Here is a 20,464-nt window from a genome sequence, read left to right on the forward strand (position 1 = left end):
CGCTCTGTCCTCACTCATGATGGCTGCGACCTGAGCCTGCAGCCAGTCTGCCCCTTGTGCTGCGGCCACCGCTTGTAGCTGTTCGAGCATCGCCGCCGCCGTTAACGCTGCCATTAGAGGGGAAATACAGTGGAGCGATGTAGGAGCGTGTTGAATCTTCTTCCCCGTCGCTCTCCACTGACGTCACTTCCCCCTTCTTCCCCACTAAACTTCTCTCAGGCAACCTCCCCTGCTACAGCCCCTCCCCCTTTCTTAAAGGGGAAACAAATCAGCGTATTACAGCGTGACTGTGCAGTCCACACAAGTCATGCTGTCCCTGCGCTGATCCCCTGCTTTCCTCTGCTCCGGGACCCTCTTTATCAAAGAAAACTACATAGGGCTTGTGTGTCTGTTGCCCTTCATTATCTTAGCCTGATGTAGATATCAGAGAATGTTCTCTAGAACAGTGCTTCTCAACCCTGTCCTCAAGTACCCCCAACAGGCCATGTTTGCAGGTTTTCCTTTATCTTGCACAGGTGTCTTTAAATTAGAGTCAATGGCTTGGTATTTTAAATTCCCAAAACATGGCCTGTTGGGGGGTACTTGAGGACAGGGTTGAGAACCACTGCTCTAGAACATAGATCTGCAAGGAAATTCTCTATGTTGTATCTAAATCTAGTTTGTATCCCTTATCATCAGTGTTTAAGATGGAACCATGTGGAGAGAGAAGACATGTATTTGGTATAGAGGGAAGAGATGTCACTCTGCCGGTCGATTACAATGACATCACTGCCGTCAACTGGACAGCGGGGGGTAATGAAGAGGTTTTTGCAGTAACAAAGCCCCATAGTGTTATAATTAAAGATGATCGGTATAGAGGACGGCTGAAATCTGAATATGATGGATCCTTATATATATACAATGTCTCTGAACACGATGAAGGAATGTATGAAGCACTTATAGAAAGGCAGACATCAAGGCAATGCGTGCAGCGTTATCAACTCTTTATTAAAGGTGAGTTTTTGCTTTTATTTAAAAAAAAAAAAGAAAGTATTGTGTTAGCATGCTGTTTATATAGACATAGGTGCAACAACAATTCTCATACATTATACTGTAATTGGAAGTTCTGCCACTAGATGGTAGTAATTCATGCTTGTTATTGTAATGTTCTGCTACATGATTACTGCAAGAGATCAGGCAGCGATTGTGATTGGTTGCTAGAGCTTACAGCATATCAATGCCACTCACCGATTGGTTAATAGAAGTTACAGCACACATTACAGCTAAAGATTAGTTGCTAGAGGCTACAGCATTTCTGCTTGCTGATTGGTTGCTAGAGGTTACTGCCCATTATTTCCGCTCAGTGACTAATACAGAGCGGTGCTACTCTGGGTATATATTCTTTTTCAATATATATATATATATATATATATATATATATATATATATATATATATATATATATATATATATATATATATATATATATATATATATATATATATATATATATATATATATATATAAAATCATTAACAATCATCTTTTATATCACATGCCCTTTATGAAAAATCCTATTTATCTCCAAACCATACTACAATAGTAAAAATGTTTTCATAAAACTTAATTAAATTGGGATGTAAATTTTTATCATTTGAATTATAATATTATGTTGTAGCGCAGTCACAATTTCTCTTTTGAATTTAGGAATGGACCAATATTCCAGCAATCTAGTGGGACTTATAGCTCCTTTCACACTTGTGGCCAGAGGGGCAGTAAAAACAGGCGGTTGATCCACGTTTTTACCACACCTTCAACTACTACTGATGTTGCAGCAATATGAACACTACATGGAGAATTCGACAGGTAGTGACACATGCCTGACAAACTCTCTCATGTAAGTAAATGGGGCCGTGCTGTAACCTTGAGCCAAGCACTCGGTTTGCAGTTGTGATGCATTCCTGCAATTCAAAACAGTCATTCAGCAATAAAAAAAAAATCTCCTTTTACTGTCCTCCAAAGAGCGATCCACTGGGGATCGACTTTTCAGAGAGGGTAGTAGATTCTGTCACAAGTGTGATAGAAGCCTAATGTAGATCTCTGAGAATGTTCTCTAGAAAATTAGGATGTAAAGAATCTTTCTTATCCTGTTGTAGCTAAATGTAGTTTTTGTTCCTTATCAGGAAAAGCCAAATTATGTGGAGAAATTAGACGTGTATTTAGTGTACGGGGAGGAGATGTCACTCTGTCTGCTGGTTACGGTGCCAACACTACCATCACCTGGGTGGAATGGGATAGGTTTGGTGAAACGGTTATTGCAGTAACAGAGCCAGGCAAACCTGTTCTAATTAAAGATGATCGGTATGATGGACGGCTAAAGGCTGCAGCTGACGGATCCCTAATTATAACCAATGGAACTCGATTCATAGATGGACATTATGGAGCATTTATAGAAAGACAGCAATCAATGCAATGTGTGCAGGGTTATGATCTCATCATAATTAATGGTAAGTTACTGATTTTATTTTAAAAATGATGTATTATCATCACATTAGAAATACACATAAAGTGAAATCATTATGATTTTACATGTACATTCCTATTAGTATAAAACCATTACAGCTGTTCTGTTTCACAAGCCGCTTTATGCATTGAAATACCTCCTTATATCCAGTCTGTCAGGACAGTATGCTCACTTGCTGACTTGGCACCATCCACAGGCAGTTTAACTCTTCAATATAAAACAGAAGTTGAATCCAAATCAATTTTAATTCAGCTAATTGCAGAGGATGTTTTTCCAGTCTTTTGAAGGACACAATGCCTTTCCTGAGCCCTGTCTCCGTGAATAACTAACACTGGCTGAAGGCTGAGGGAACATAGAAGAACTGAGGAGGATCTAGCTAGGAATAAATGAAGGTGACATTAAGCCTAGGTTCACATTGATGCGATTTGACATGTCAAATCGCATGCCAAATCAGCGGCTATTGCCAGCAATGGCACCATCCGAAATGGTGCGATGCCAACATTGCGGGGCACCAATTCCCAAAAGTAGTTTCTGTACTACTTTTGGTGATTTCAGGTGTGATTTCAATAGACATCTGTGCAGGAAACCACACAGATGTCTCTGAAATCATCGGACTGACATGCGCTAATGAAATCATCGGACTGACATGCGCTAATGAAATCATCGGACTGACGTTCAGCTGAACTCACACAATTTCATTCCCACAGCAGTGTGAACCTGGGCTTAAGCTTGTTTTTTTTTTTTTTTTTAAATTAAAATAACAAACATCTTACCTGCTCTGTGTAATGGTTTTGCACAGCGCAGCCCCTATTGTCCTTTTCTTGGGTGGCCTGCTGGTTCTCCTGGCTCCTCCCCCACGCCGAGTACCCCCATAGCAAGCCGTATGCATGCTCACTCCTGAGACCCACTCTGTGTGTCCTTAAGACACAAAAAACAGGGCTTGGCCCCACCCCCCGCTCCCTTGACACTGGCTGTGATTGACAGCAGCAGGAGCCAATAGCTTTGTTGTACCTGAGCCAGTTTCCCCGAAAAAACACTCCAGCGCTAAAATCAGGGGTATTCTTCAATCTTGCTTCTACCCATCATGCCACTCAAAGGTGTAGCCCTCCACAGACCGGGTAGTCTTACAAACAAGCTGTAAAAGCACACACCTTGTGCATTACTATAGATACAATTATTAGATAAATGGGTACTCACATGCTAATATATGAATACAAGTAATACTGATGCACTCCAGCTGGACACATTAAAACTCATCCTAGGACCAAAGCATTGGAAACTGATGCCTTTTGGGGCCATGCCCCTTTCCTCAGAGCTCAGCAAAAGGGCATGACCCCCGAAACATGTCAGCTTTCCAACCATTTGGGACTACCCATTTGTCCCTTTTTTTTTGATCGACTCAAATGTATCTATGGTAATACACAAGGTGTTGGCGCCCTCCTGTGTGTTTTTTGCAATCTGAGCGAGTGAGGAGGGAGAGAGCTGAGAGAGCCTTGGCCTATTAATCCTTTACTTTAATCCTTTTACTTTACTTTTACCTTGTGGTTTGTCCAATAACCCACTTCCTGTCTCAGGGTGGTCCATCTGTCCATGGAGAAGCAATAGAGTAGGGTGACCAGATGTCCCCAGACAGAGGAAACTGTCCCCTGACCAAGTCTGTCCCCAGGCAGGGCCGCTAATAAGCCAGAACAGCCCTGTTGTACCAGGCCCGGCGTCCTGAGCTCAGCGCGGGGGGGGGCACGGGCAGCCTCACAGATGATTGGTGCGGCGGTGGTTGGAGTTACAAGCACTGATCGCCCTGTGTGGCTTTCAATGAAACAGCTGACAGTCGCTTCTCCTCCTCTCCCTCCGTGACTGTCAGCTGCTTCATTAAAAGCCATAGAGGGAGATCTGTGCTTGTAACTCTCCCCCCCCCAAATGCTGCACCGATCATCCCTGACTGCCCATCCAATGTCCCTCCTCCGGCTCTCGGCGTCCTTCTGCAGCTTCTCCTCTAGCTCCCTGGCTCCCCTGGTCCTCCTCCAGCTCACTGGGTCCTCCTCTGGTCCCCCTCTGTGCTCCTTCAGTCCCCCCCCCCCCCATATCTGTCAGGATGGAGAGCTAAGGAAGGAGCCGGTAAATGACATATATATATATATATATATATATATATATATATATATATATATACACACCGGCTCCTTCCTTCGCTCTCCATGCTGACAGATGGAGACAGTATGACTTCCTTTTCTGAATGCACAGAGTCAGTGATCGCTGACTGTCCATTCATAACTGAGCATCGTAAACTGTGGATAAATTATGAATGAAAAATTATGAATGAACAGGAAGCCTCTGTTTCCTGTTCATAGATCTTCAGTGCAGCTGAGGCTGCAGAGAAAGGGACTGGGGAATCTGTGTCCTCAGTCACCTTTCCTGTCTCAAAGGGGAGATGTGAGTGGTCTGTTTGGACCCCTCATATCTCACCAAAGCCACCCCCCCCCCCAGAGAGAGCTCTTTGCTTTTACTCATCAAGATATCTTTCTTGTGTGACACTTTGGTAATGAGACACCTTTTTATAGGCCATCAGTGGAGACTGAACCAGCTGATATTAATTTGCACTGACAAGGGGCAGGATTGCTTTCTAATTACTGATAAATTTCAGCTTTCCATGCTTTTTCCTTGTGTCATTCTAATTTATTACACAGAACTTGATTTACGAACTTATTTGTTTTGGTGTCTTTGTATGTATGGATTGCATGGGTTGTTACCAACATGTGGTGAAAATTTCAAGTCAATAGCAACTTTAGAAATATATTTACCTAGAAAATGGTGACATGTTCAATTCTTATTTTACCTGCTGTATGTGTCAGATCCAATTTCCACCAAATATTGATTGGCTCTGAATCTGAAGGTCCATCTTGAAAAGTGAGGTCCTGTCCACTTGAGGATGCTTGGAGCATCTACAAAAGGATTGTTAACATTGGTCTTTATTTGCACTGAGAGTGATTTTGTATCAATTTATTTCCAGAAGTATTCTTTAGTCATTTTCATTTATCAATGGATATTACAGCAAAAGGGAACCTGGGAGAAGGGCCCGCATGACGGGAGACAGCTGTGGAGGTAGCACAGGTTAATTCCTACTAAAAAGAGGTACAGGTGAAAGGGGGGGGGGGGAGCTGGTCAGTGGGGAGGTGGTAGGTGTGGCATTAGATCATTTTGTCCCTGGTGGGGGGAGGGGTCAGCCCAGTCTGGGGGCAACAGGAGTGGAGGCAGCACAGAAGCAGGATTTTTTCCCACCCACCCTCCCTGATTTTAGGAGTATGTTTTTGCAATGTTGTGTGTATTGTGTTGGGTATATATATATTTAAAATTGAGTTATTTTTATGGAAATTTGTTATATGTTAATAAAGGGGCCAGATGGCCATTTATTCCAGATGGAACGGTGTACTTTTTCGTTTAGGTAAGTCAAGGTAAAAAGGTTGGGTTATGGTTTTTCAGGTGGGCAGACGGGACGTCAGCTATACACTAGTCATGTACAATTGCAGTATGCTGTCAAAACACAATGTTTAAAAGTTGTTGAAACTGAATAACACTCTTTCTCTTCCTCAGATATGGTCACTGTGCTAACTTGTGGAGAAAAAATTGCTGTATCAGGTCTAGAAGGTGGAGAGGTTACTCTGCCCGTGGATCAGATGGACATCACAGATGAAGTTGCATGGTCAACACTGCGTGCTAATTTGGTTCAAGCAAACCATGGTATGTGCTTATTTCTGTTAATAAAATTTTGTCACGAAGTCCACTGGTCCAATCCGCTGTGGCCAGGGAATTTCCCACCCCGCAATCACATGAGGCGGAGATGCTGGGGACATTGTTGACCAAATATGGTCATGTGCAAAAACATGGCAAAGAAAATGTAGAAAAGGCGCCACAAGCTTTGAGGTGACACCAGGGCTGCCGTTAGAAATCATGGGGCAGCTTACTTGACAGGGCCCCACCCCCGAAAATATCAAATAATTTTTTTGTTAAAATCTTATGGTTGTGATGCTATGCTTTGCAGCCATGGCAGAAATTATGTAAGACACCACATCTGCATGTGTAGGAATGCTGTCTCCTATGGGAACAGTCTTGTAACAGTTTCTAACACAAGTTGTAATGAACTTCTTTACTTTCTCTACAATCTCCTCTTGTAAATTTTCACTATACTGAGCTCCCAGTCTCTCTCACTAGACTTGCTTATCTACTGCCATTGGATCTCCTGAGCTCTTCCGGCCTTCTCACTCAGTATCTTCCTCAAGCGTCACACCCACTTCCCTGCTGGGTCCCTAGCTTTGCATTCACAGATATTCCTCAAGTGTCACCTCACTGGCCTGCTCGGTCCCTGGCTTGCCACACAAGACTGCTCTGCAAGTGTCACCTTCGCTGGCTGGGTCCCTGGCTTGACACCTGCTAAAGTTTCCCAATTCTTCACTGTCCCTGGTTGGCAAGAATGCTGCTCTGCTACTTGCTTTAGCTACTCACTGTGGTCCCTGGTTACAAGGTGGATAGTCCCTTAGTGGAAGCTTCCCCTCTACGTCCGACCAAGGCAGGTTCTCCGGCCAGCAGAACCGCCCCTTCTGGTTGGACTGCAAGCCGAAGTCCCAACCCTACGCTGCTCTCTTGCTTCTGGATAGGCCCTCAGACAGCCTAGCAGCCAGATGTCCCTGGGAAAGGCCTCAGGCTCTGGCCTAGCAGTCTGGGGCAGCACAACACACGTCCACCCAGACAGCTGTCCAGGTGGCACAGAACACTGATAACCTAACCCCAGCCAAATAAATAGGCTCTCCCAACAGGCCAAGGAATCCAACAAAAACCCCTCCCCATCCCTGCCCATTGGCTGAGACACCCTATCTTTTTCTAATCTGTCCTTACAATGCCCTTGTCTTATCTAATGCCACCAGGCACCCGGCCACCCAGCGACAGAAGAGAGAAGTGCAGCAATTCCAGAATTAGGTGAGATCAATTGACCCCTAACAATTGGACAAAGCATCTTCACTTGGCACATAAATTTAGTAGCCACCCTGCCTAAACATCAGGGTGCTACAAACTCGCCCTGCCTAGGAAACGATGTCTTGGAGTTTGCAGAAAAAAATAATTTGAACCCTCAAGCCTGAGAGCGAATGTCCTGGCAAAAACTGGGACGGTTGTGGAAACAAGGAAAACAATAATAATAAATACACGTGGCATACTACATGAAATAAACATGTCTAACATATACATAAGAGAATGGTAATCCACACAGGTCAGGTAAATATCAGACATTATGTACAATTTACGTGTGGTGTACCACCCAAACACTTGAGGGAAAATATGAACAACGTCCTTATATCCTAACTAAATATCTAATATATACAGTAATAAAGAGCATGAATAGTTATCATTATTATCCATGTTGGGTCATTGTCTCTCCTTGTCCAAGGAAGACGCAATGGTGCAGAAACACCTGAAAGAGAAAATAAACAGCGATGCAAATGCATCCTATCCCTAGGATAATACAGTGCAATATGAACATAAGTAAACTTCAAAAGTTATTGATTGCCCTCGCCGAGGACAGCATAGCAGTGTAAGTACACCCTACAATATGCCTAAATCATACACATAGCAATGAAAGTGGGCCCCATTCTCAGCCGAGAATGCCATCCCCTTCCACAACTAATCTGCAAAAAAAAAAACTTTCCTCAGCATGTTCTATCAAGTACTCATAACATGAATAAAAGCTCTCTCAGGTCGGCACCGCTCACGCCACCTGATGACCAACACGAGAAACAATCCTGGTACATTGATTAGTCCATCATCCAAATGGAAGGTAAGAATTTGCCCCTTTGCCACAGTTAATTCTACCCGACTAGCTAAGCACCCCAGTGTCCTTGACGTGTCACGGTCCATCATTTTTTTTTATTCGGGGTAGAACAGTACTTCCGAACAGTTTCCCTTCTTCCTTAAGGATAACTCCGGGGACAGAGGACACAGCTGCATTCAAGCAACAAGCAGCCAGGCCATGGTGCAAGGGGCTGCACTTCTGAACATAGGTCCCCTTGCAATGGTAGTCTCCAGGGCTGGTACAAGGTGTGAGCGAGAGGGGCGGGTGCCCTGGGCGGAGTGTGAGAGGGGGGCGGATTTCTTCCCCTCCCTCTGCTCGCTGACTCTGAGCATAATACGAGAGACGGTCGCATTGCCACGGCCGCCCGATCTGCTCCCTCCCTCTCATTGACAGGGAGGAGAGCGACTTTAGAAAGGACTGAACCAGCAGGGGAGGGGCGGACAAGCCTCCCATTATCTCAGTAACCGTGAAGAAACAGACTGATTTCTCCCATCCATAGGACAGGAGAATAAGTCTGTAAAATGTGAGACTGGTGGCTGCAGCTCTGTAGTGTCTGTGACACTTACACAGCCCAGCGAACACATCACCTCCCCACCTCACTGACGGGAGATCAGGGAGGAATACAGCTCCTCCCACCTCTGCTCCTCCAGTGACTTCCTGCCCCGCCCACACTATCCCTGATGTGCAGATGTATCTGAAGTGAGGGGATGTGTGGGCGGGAAATATGAAAACAGCAGCTGCAGATTCCTCTGTGTGCCAAAGATGCCTGATCTTCCAGCCTGGACCTGGGTGAGTCATGTGCACACTGCAGTACACAGTGATCACTGAACTGTCCTTATCTCCATCCCCCATCTGTCTCCCCCCCCCATGTTCTTTCAAGACGTTCACTAACTTTCACTTTCAGTTAGACAATAGATGGTACAAAATTTGCACTCTTTACTTGATGCCTGGTGATATGTGAGATTGTATTTCTTTCTCCCCCCTTGCAAATAAGTACTTTTTCGTTTGAGCAACTGATTGGCACCTTTTTTCCACTGCATTACCTGATGTGACCACAAGATGGCAGAAAATAGCTATTTGGCATGGTTTGATCTGATTGGACAGTGTTCCCTATTTAAATCAACCTTAATTCAATGCCAAATTGTTCTGAAGAAGTACGCGGAGGCGTACGAAACGTCAACGCAGCCCCTGCAGGGCTTGTCAGCAGGCCTTCAACATGCTTCCTTTTCCAGCAATGTAAAAGGGTTTCCCTGTGATTTGCATACAGCACCATACTTCACAAGCTAATTCCGCATCAGCAATTGAATGCAAAGTTCCTGGTTCCTGGTCTCTTCCTAACCATGTGACCGGTCATGTGATCACACAGTCTGCAGTGTCTACTATTGAGGAGAATGGTGTGCTGTGACTACACACTGAATGTTGCTCTGAACTGACTGTGAGCCGCTCCATGCCAAACAGCAAGACAGCAGAGTCTGAGGACATCCCCAGTACTTGAAAGAGGTGAGAGCCCAATGGGCAGTTTCTCTTTCCCTCCTTACCTGCTTATCAATAGTCTTTGCATCTGTTTGCCATTCACCCTCCTGCATGGATTGACACACTTGAAACTGATGAACTGTGAAAATATCATCCTGGTCTAGATTGGAAAAGAGACTAAGCCCTTTCTTTGGAGTGGTTTGTCCTTTGCTCCTTTTATGCTGCATTGAGGAAATAGTGTTTGTGCACTGGACATACCTAGTAACAGGAACGCTGGTCTTTCCATTTCCAAAACAACTGGTGTAAACACACATTTAGTGCACTGAGGTTGGAAGCTGCTTGTGGAGGATTTCCTTCTAATAGAGGTTTTTTTTAAAAAACCCCACCTAATTCAGCTATGTAAGGTCCTGTCTATGTGGATATATGTGGGTTTTTTTTTTTTTCTCAGTACTGCTCAATCTGATGCACAGTTAATACTAGACCACATAAGACTTGATATCCCATCAGTAGCTTACTCCATGTAATGTTTGGTGCTATACTTTTTTCTTTGGATTCAAATGGACACTGCATGCGTTTTTGGCCTGCAGGCACGCTCTGCAGTTTTATTCATCAATGTTGCAGCATGGTTTTTAATTTTGGTTTAGTGTAGTGAGACGGACTGTGTTATTTAGATACATTGTTTATCTTACATATATTTGGAATTTTTTGTATATGTAAATACCCCCACCCCCCCTACCCTTAATAAAGCCTTTTTGCATTTTTGTACCATAAGCCGTAGTTGACCATTCCCCTTTTTTGCTTTCTGGGGACTCCCTTGTCTCCTCTTTCTGTTGTTGATATAGTGCCATTGCTTTTAGGGCAGGTATCCCGTCACATATTGACGAATCGGCTGGTACTCCATTTGCTGTTTGCTACTTTGGTGAGTGTGGATTCAAGGACTTTTTACCCCCCATTTTTTGCTTTACTATTTTGACCATTCTACGGTCCTCCTTGAGTCTGGATCCCCTCCCTTGTTTTTGGCTCCAAGTGTAGGGGGTGGCGGTGTTATATCTCTCTCCACTAATACCGTACTGGTGCCTCTTTGTAATTGTCATGTCTTTTTGATTTATATTTTTTCCCTTTGTGGTGGAATGGCCTTTATACCTGGGGATGATTTTGCTGCTGAAATAAGGGCCACTTTTGATGGGAGTTCAGTGGGGGTGGAGCCGCCAGTGCAAGACGACCTAAAACCCTTATTCAAGGAACACAAAAAATTAATTATTAAATCCCTGAATAGAAAATGGGACATTTTGTCACTTGAGTCTTATATAGAAAGGGGTATTGTCCCACGGGGACTAAGGGAGAGGGTAGTGCCGGCTACCCACCTTCATACTGAGAAATTCCTAACTAAGTGGAAAGAACAATGTATTAAACATGGCCTGGAAGTAATGCGGTTGATTGTAGAGGAGGAGAAAGATCAATTGACCTCGTTACAGATCCAGATTCAAGAGACTAGTGAAAAGCTTGAGCCATTGAAGGATAATCCTGATTTTGAGAGACTCAACGATTTCCTCAAGAAGGAAGTCGATAGAACTCAAAAAAAATCTTAAAATTACCAAACACAACAAATTTAAGAGGGATTTAGATGACTGGGCAAAAGGGGAAATTTTTGACCTGTCAGTAAGGGGAAGCAGAAGTAGATCGCGGAATCGTAGATTCCCCTCTTGCTCTGATACAGAGACAGGTGCCCAGTCTTCTGGTAGTGAAGACGAAACACGCCATACCGTGTCTTTTTTAGACAAAGACCTACTGGACCAGCAGAAATCTCCCCCGTCCAGGGGTATACTAAAGGGAGGCAAACAAGGGACAACAGGAGGAGGAGGGAATCGAGGAAAAGGAAGACAAGGAAGGAAGGAAGGAAGGGGGGACCCAATAGGAACAGAGCGGACAACGACTCGGAGCCAAAAACGCCCCAGCTAAATGCACTCCATTTGAATGACCCAGTAGAAGATTTTAAAATCATTAATCTCTCTGATTTTCAATTGGAGAAACGACATATTGATTTATTAAGCAAGGGTCTATCCTTTTCCCCTACTACGAGTATGGACCACTTTGGGGTATATAAGGACCTCTGCCTTTTTTTGAGGAAAGTATACCTCAAGGAGATCTATTCTGACAAAACTCCCCTAAATGATCTACAGCTAGATACCAGAGAAACTGAGGCCCTAGAATCATTAATGATATTGATGGAAGAAGAAGGGCAGTCCTCTGGTGAGGAGGAAGCTCCAGAGATGTCGGGGTGGAAAAGAGATCCCAAATTAAAGATCAGTTCAACCAAAATGCCTTTATTTCGGAAGAACAAATGGCTTGGGGTGTTCCTCGACCTTGTTGAGGAGGACCTCAAAAAATTAAATTGGGAAACCATCATGGGTGATAACCTCACATATGAGGAAAGGAAGGCATTAAAAGAGCTTAGGGAAGCGGACCAAGTGATTATCAAAAAGAGTGATAAAGGAGGTAATGTCGTCCTCCTCTCGGTGGATTTTTACGAGGGGGAGGTACGACGACTCCTAAATGATGAATCTACCTATAAAAGACTACACCATGATCCATTCCAGGACCTGGTGGAACTTATTAATGAGAAATTACAATGGGCATTTGAGGCCAATTTAATTTCTAAAAAGAAATTGGAATTCTTGAGAGTGGTGGACTTCAATAAACCAACATTTTATATAATCCCTAAGGTCCATAAAAATAGAAAGGCCCCTCCAGGAAGACCTATTGTCTCCGCCATTCGTGGTCCCCTGGAGAGACTGGGGAATTATATAGATTCCTTAATCAAGGACATGGTCTTGTCTTTGACTTCGTACGTACGTGACACAGGGGACGTATTGAATAAGATTAGTGCATTAGAATTCCCGGAGGGTGCCCTACTCGTGGGGATCGATGTGGAGTCGCTTTACACATCTATTCCCCACGAGTGGGGCATTTTGGCGGTATATCACTTCCTAGAGAAACACTTCCCAGAAATGGGAGCCCAAAATGAATTCATCATTGATCTCCTAGAGCTTGCACTCAAGCACAACTTTTTCCAGTTCTCTGGGTCTAACTATCAGCAGCTGCGTGGCACCTCTATGGGAGCCCCATGGGCCCCGGCCTATGCGTGTCTGCACCTGGGCTGGTGGGAGGAGGAGAAAGTTTATGCTTCATCGATGTACCTCGGCCATGCATGCTGCTGGCTGAGGTACATCGATGATGTCCTGATGGTATGGGCAGGGACTTCAGATGAACTGGAGGTGTTTATGGCAGAGCTAGAAAACAACACTAGAAATATACATCTAACTTATACTGCGGATCCCCATCAACTCTCCTTCCTGGACCTATCTATCCGACTTGAGGGTGGTAGGTTGATTACTAGTACTTTCCGAAAGGAAACAGCCGCAAATACATTACTACAGGCGGATAGCCACCACCCCAAGTCTCTGATACGTGGGATCCCGGTTGGACAGTTAATGAGAATCCGCAGAAATTGCTCTACTGAGGAGGACTACTTTTCCGAATCCTAAACAACTCTACCAGAGATTCAGGGAAAGGGGATACCCCCACCGTACCCTCAAGCGAGCAATGAGCATCGCAGGACATAAGAGGAGAGCTGACCTCCTCTTACCCCAGAAAAAGACACAACAGGAGACTGAGGGACTGGTGAGATTTATCACCCCCTATGGGTCCCAGTGGCACCAGGTTAATACAATCCTCTCAAAACATTGGCACATACTGTTGCGGGCTGTTGGGTCGAGGCAAATTATCGGTGAGAGACCGTCAATGGTTGCTAAACGAGCCCAAAACCTCAATGACATGCTGGTGCAATCTGAGTTTGTACGGCCCTCAAATAGAAGTTGGCTCACTGATATGCCTCGGGTCAACGGCATGTTTCCGTGTGGCCACTGTGGCACATGTAAGTATGTGGACCGCTCAAAAACCTTTAGACATTCGGATGGTAGTCAACAATTTGAGATTCGGTCTTTCATTAACTGTGCCACAACCAGAATACTCTATGTTCTCGAATGCCCATGTCATAAATTGTATGTAGGCAAAACTAAGAGACAGCTGCGTGTTAGATTCGGGGAACACCTGAAGAGTATCAGGCTAAAGGAAGAAACTTCAGTGGCTCAACACTTTTTGGATTTTCATCAGGGCAAAACCACAGGTCTGAGGGTAAAGGGCTTTTATGCCCTTTCTCTGACAGACCGTAGGGGTGACTTTGACAGGGTACTCCTACGCAAAGAGAAAAAATGGATATTCAGGCTTGGTACTCTTCAACCTAATGGCTTGAACCACGAACTAAGCCTGAGTGTCTTTCTTGAACCATAAACATTAGGTTTGAAGTGTTTTATAAAGGCTCCCCGGCTGATCTCTTGTTTTGGTTGTTTTTGATAGAATTTATTTCTGACCATGAGGGCCATTCCACCTTATGAGGAAATTTATTACAATGTCTATTGCGCTCTTTACTTGATGCCTGGTGATATGTGAGATTGTATTTCTTTCTCCCCCCTTGCAAATAAGTACTTTTTCGTTTGAGCAACTGATTGGCACCTTTTTTCCACTGCATTACCTGATGTGACCACAAGATGGCAGAAAATAGCTATTTGGCATGGTTTGATCTGATTGGACAGTGTTCCCTATTTAAATCAACCTTAATTCAATGCCAAATTGTTCTGAAGAAGTACGCGGAGGCGTACGAAACGTCAACGCAGCCCCTGCAGGGCTTGTCAGCAGGCCTTCAACATGCTTCCTTTTCCAGCAATGTAAAAGGGTTTCCCTGTGATTTGCATACAGCACCATACTTCACAAGCTAATTCCGCATCAGCAATTGAATGCAAAGTTCCTGGTCTCTTCCTAACCATGTGACCGGTCATGTGATCACACAGTCTGCAGTGTCTACTATTGAGGAGAATGGTGTGCTGTGACTACACACTTAATGTTGCTCTGAACTGACTGTGAGCCGCTCCATGCCAAACAGCAAGACAGCAGAGTCTGAGGACATCCCCAGTACTTGAAAGAGGTGAGAGCCCAATGGGCAGTTTCTCTTTCCCTCCTTACCTGCTTATCAATAGTCTTTGCATCTGTTTGCCATTCACCCTCCTGCATGGATTGACACACTTGAAACTGATGAACTGTGAAAATATCATCCTGGTCTAGATTGGAAAAGAGACTAAGCCCTTTCTTTGGAGTGGTTTGTCCTTTTGCTCCTTTTATGCTGCATTGAGGAAATAGTGTTTGTGCACTGGACATACCTAGTAACAGGAACGCTGGTCTTTCCATTTCCAAAACAACTGGTGTAAACACACATTTAGTGCACTGAGGTTGGAAGCTGCTTGTGGAGGATTTCCTTCTAATAGAGGTTTTTTTTAAAAAACCCCACCTAATTCAGCTATGTAAGGTCCTGTCTATGTGGATATATGTGGGTTTTTTTTTTTTTTTCTCAGTACTGCTCAATCTGATGCACAGTTAATACTAGACCACATAAGACTTGATATCCCATCAGTAGCTTACTCCATGTAATGTTTGGTGCTATACTTTTTTCTTTGGATTCAAATGGACACTGCATGCGTTTTTGGCCTGCAGGCACGCTCTGCAGTTTTATTCATCAATGTTGCAGCATGGTTTTTAATTTTGGTTTAGTGTAGTGAGACGGACTGTGTTATTTAGATACATTGTTTATCTTACATATATTTGGAATTTTTTGTATATGTAAATAACCCCACCCCCTACCCTTAATAAAGCCTTTTTGCATTTTTGTACCATAAGCCGTAGTTGACCATTCCCCTTTTTTGCTTTCTGGGGACTCCCTTGTCTCCTCTTTCTGTTGTTGATATGGTACAAAATTTCTTTCCAGCAACCACAGATTGCAGGAAAGAGATTTGTGCTGACAGGGGGATCCCTTTTGCTGAGCAGTTGTATTGTCCCAACAAACAGTGATTATCACTAGCAGATATAGCAACCGCTAGTGATAATCATAAGAGAATCCGGCAGGCTGGTTGTACCCAATTTGATCGATCAACTTGGTACATTCAGCCTGCCCATTATTGGTTCTAATCTCAGCCTGCTAGGTGGCATTGATAGGTGGCACTTGTGGGCATTGGTAGGTGGCAATGGCAGGTGGCACAGATGAGGCATAATTGCCTCTTCCTCTTCGGGACCGATGTCCCTTGCAGATGAGCCGATGATCAGCTTTCTTCTCTCCTCGCGCTGTCAGCGTGAGGAGAAAAAAAAAATGATCACAGAGCTTTTGTTTTGATCATGTGATCAGCTGTCATTGGCTGACAGCTGATCACATTGTAAGGGGCCGACACTCAGTGACTTGATGATCACAGGGCACTCCCGGAAATTCAGGTCCGCACTGTGGCGCACTCATTAGGCTATAGCGTGGATGTCAAGAGGTTAAACTATCTTAGTCTTAGCTCTTGGGCAGCCCATACATTGATTACTTTTTTCATTCAACTATTAGGTTGAATGAAAAAAAAAAGAATGTTCCACTTCCCCCATCTACACATTCCAGGTGGACGGGGGAATCCTTCCACTGTGAACCAGTGGTGGAATCCATTGTGGTGGTGTATAGAGCCAAAAAGATTAGAATTGTGTCAATGGCCCAATATTTATGGACCTGACTGTACATATAATTGAAAGGTGTGAGTGAACTCTGTTTCTATCGCATTAAACCTAATTGAATTTGTATTGTTTTAAGTATATTCTTGTTTTGAAACGACATTTATTCTTTCGTAAAAATGGGGGGGGGCGCAGTTTGCCATCTTCGCCCTGGGCACCAAATGGCCTTGTCCCAGCGCTGGTAGTCTCAGTCTGTCCACATAACAGCCAGGGACTGAGAAAAAGAGTTCCTCATTGGTTGAAGAGCAAACATGTTGAAAGTCACATCAACAGGTTACTTTTCAGAGGGGAGACGCAACATTCAAAGCAGCATTCAGTCCAGCACAATCTCGGCAGTACAGCCAGCAAGAAAGTTCTCCAATAGCAACAACTTCTGTGCAGGGGTGAAGTGGCTTACAGCATGGCTTCCTTAACTCCACAAAGCACACATTTGTAATCCACAGGGTTTTGTACAAGTGTAGTCCCATAGCAATTACCAGTAGTACCTGGGATCTGGCAACTTCAAATCCTCTCCTTTGGTATTTACTGTGGTGATGTAGTGTTTAATGTCCTTCTTGTCTGGCCTGCGGATGATCTCACTGTCCAGATTGATCTTACGGCCATATGCCGAGGTGTGTATCTCTCAGCTATCATAGGTGAGAGCTTTGGGAAATCCACCCACAAAGGGATTCGGAGGAAACTTTGCACAGCTTCATCTACCCATTGGGTTTCTTTATCCAAGATCTCTTCCTCTAGATGATCTGGTATGTAGGGATACAGGTATCCGTATTCCTCAGCTACTTTTTTAATGACAATTCGCTGTACCTTGGACAGCCTGGGCAGGGTCTTATTGTCTCCATACCCAGGTAGGACCCGTGCGTCTGGAGCACGCTTAACTGTGTACCCAGCAACAACATCTGGCTCGCAATCAGACTTGGCCACAGGCGTTGGCTTGGTAAGGCGAACTTTGGGGACCCATCAGGCCCAACGATCCTCTTTAAAAGATCTAGTAATGCATACCGATGGAGCTGCATTGGCAGACAGCTCAATTTTAACACTAGCAGCAGTAGCAGAGGGAACTTCATCCTCCTCTATGTCACTAATTTTCTCCTCACCACTGTCACTCCACCTCCCAGTCCAAGACAGGATGTCCAAAAGTAGTTCAGACATCATGTCAGAGGGGATGTCAGAATTAGATATGGTGGAGCATTCTTCTGCCGGGAGATAGTTGCGCTTGGCACTGGCTTTAACTGGCACAACCGTGTTGTCTCTCTTGATGGCTACAGGTATCACGTCCCGCACCGGAACACTGCTTTCACCCCTTGCAGGCTTACCTGACCCCGGTATTCTTTCCCTCGGTGACTCTGACACCAAAGCGAGCGCTGGGTCCTGGGGCAGCCTTTGAGACAGGGAGAGCAACTTCAAGCATGACTCGGGTGACGGCAGGTGGACACTTAATATCACTCCCAGCTGGGATAGCAACATTCTTGTCCCAATCTCCTTGCAGTATCCGCGGAGGTTGGGCTGGTGAGACTACCTTGATTAGGTGTTTCCCGCAACATCCACAGACGATCCAAGGCCTCAGCTGCGTGGCCAGATCTGAACACTTCCCACAGATCAGTCTCAAGGCATCATAGCCTCCAACCGTGTACAGGGCAAGACTACCCTTTGGTATATACCGCACTCCGGTGTCAGTCAGAGCGCCTTTTGACTCGCTCAGACTAAGGCCAACACCTGGAGTGTACATTTTCCAATCCGCCATTGTACTTCCAAACTGTGCCATCTTCTCCAACCCACAATCCGACACTTCCTTATCCTCCTCTGCAGAGCGGGGGCTCCTCCCCCCGCTAACAGATCGGTGAAGATAATTTCTGGAAACTTTAGCGCCCGCTCGTTTGCTTCTGCAGTGCGCCAAGTCTGTAATGGAGTCTGTTTTAACCATAGCAGCACTGCCGGGAAGTGTCAAAAGACCAGGCTGGTACTCTCCCATGAGCAATGAGACTTGTTGGTTCTTCCCCACGTTGTTAGAAATCCTGATAGAGCTATAGCCAGTTGCTATGGGTGACTGCTGCGAGGATAACGCCTTTGCCCCACTTTGGGCGCCAAATGTAGAGGAGTTCCGGGCCCCCTTTGGTCTAATAAGAACCTCCAGAGTTGGGGACAGCTGACATCCTTCCATGTAGAGTGGGTTACGAGGCATGGTGGGTGCAAGTTAAGGTATATTAATGAGCACAGACACTTCTTGAATGCAAAGAGATTTATTGTCTCTTGAACAGAACTGTGGGAGAGAGGGTTGGGGCCAGGACACCCTTTAGTAGTTGCAATATTAATTGGCAGACTCTGAGACTTCTATAGGCAGACAGCCATGCAGGGAAAGGCATCCAGCAAGACACCACATCTGGCAACAGTCTTGTAACAGTTTCTAACACAAATTGTAATGAACTTCTTTACTTTCTCTACAATCTCCTCTTGTAGATCTTCACTCTACTGGGCTCCCAGTCTCTCTCACTAGACTTGCTAATCCACTGCCACTGGATCCCCTGAGCTCTTCCAACCTTCTCACTCAGTATCTTTCTGAAGCCTCACCCCCGTGTCCCTGGCATTCACAGATACTCCTCAAGCGTCACCCCACTGGCTTGCTTGGTCCCTGGCTTGGCATACAAGACTGCTCTGCAAGCATCACCTCCTCTGGCTGGGTCCCTGGCTTGACAACTGCTGAAGTTTTTCAATTCTTCACAATCCCTTGTTGGCAAGAATGCTGCTCCGGTACTTGCTTCAGTTACTATATTCACTGTGTTCCCTGGTAAAAAGGTGGATGGTCCCTTAGTGGCGACAACTTCCCCTCTACCTAGGATCACGACAGGTTCTCCAGCCAGCAGAACCGTCCCCTCTGGATGGCCTGCAAGCGGCAGTCCCAACCCTACGCTGCTCTCCTGCTTCTGGATAGGCCCTCAGACAGCCTAGCAGCCAGATGTCCCCGGGATAGGCCTCAGGCTCTGGCCTAGCAGCCCGGGGCAGCACAACACACGTCCACCCAGACAGCCGTCCAGGTGGCACAGAACACCGATCACCTGACTCCACCCAAATATATAGGTTCTCCCAACAGGCCAAGGGACCCAACAAAATCCCTAGCTACACCCTAACTATTCCTAATCTGTCCTTGCAATGCCCTTGTTTTATCTAATGTCACCAGGCACCCGGCCACCCAGCGACAGAAGAGAGAAGTGCAGCAATTCCAGAATTGGGGTGAGATCACAAGTGTGCACACAGGGTATGCCAGGTGTGCCTAGGCACACCCTAATCACCCTGTGTGGCACAGATTCCCCCCACTTTAGACTCCTGATTAGGGATGAGCCGAACACCCCCCGGTTCGGTTCGCACCAGAACCTGCGAACGGACCGAAAATTCGCACGAACGTTAGAACCCCATTGACGTCTATGGGACTCGAACGTTCAAAATCAAAAGTGCTCATTTTAAAGGCTAATTTGCATGGTATTGTCCTAAAAAGGATTTGGGGACCCGGGTCCTACCCCAGGGGACATGTATCAATGCAAAAAAACTTTTAAAAACGGACATTTTTTCGGGAGCAGTGATTTTAATGATGGTTAAATGAAAAAAAAAAAAAAAGTGAAATATTCCTTTAAATATCGTACCTGGGGGGTGTCTATAGTATGCCTGTAAAGTGGCGCGTGTTTCCCGTGTTTACAACAGTCCCTGCACCAAATGTCATTTTTAAAAAAATCTATTTTAAAACTGCTTGCGGGTTTAATGTAATGTCGGGTCCTGGCAATATGGATGAAAATCAGTGAGACAAACGGCATGGGTACCCCCCAGTCCATTACCAGGCCCTTTGGGTCTTGTATGGATATTAAGGGGAACCCGGCACCCAAATTAAAATAAGGAAAGGTGTGGGGCCACAAGGCTCTATATACTCTGAACAGCAGTATACAGGCGGTGCGAACAAGACAGGGACTGTAGGTTTGTTGTTAAGTAGAATCTGTTTGTCATTTTGAACGGGTACATTTTTA

The 20,464-nt window shown here is 45.1% G+C and overlaps 1 protein-coding gene across 1 annotated transcript in view; it reads left to right on the forward strand.

Moving 5' to 3' along the window:
* Positions 1–20,464, forward strand: part of LOC141117290 (uncharacterized) — an 80,372-nt gene that overhangs the window by 26,538 nt on the left and 33,370 nt on the right. Inside the window, exons 2-4 of the mRNA XM_073610064.1 lie at positions 679–993; positions 2,163–2,486; positions 6,092–6,238. Coding sequence (XP_073466165.1) covers positions 679–993; positions 2,163–2,486; positions 6,092–6,238 — 786 coding nt within the window. The remainder of the gene's footprint in view (positions 1–678; positions 994–2,162; positions 2,487–6,091; positions 6,239–20,464) is intronic.

Source organism: Aquarana catesbeiana, linkage group LG13 (genome assembly GCF_042186555.1).
Source record: "Aquarana catesbeiana isolate 2022-GZ linkage group LG13, ASM4218655v1, whole genome shotgun sequence".
In the NCBI taxonomy this organism is placed as follows: domain Eukaryota; kingdom Metazoa; phylum Chordata; class Amphibia; order Anura; family Ranidae; genus Aquarana; species Aquarana catesbeiana.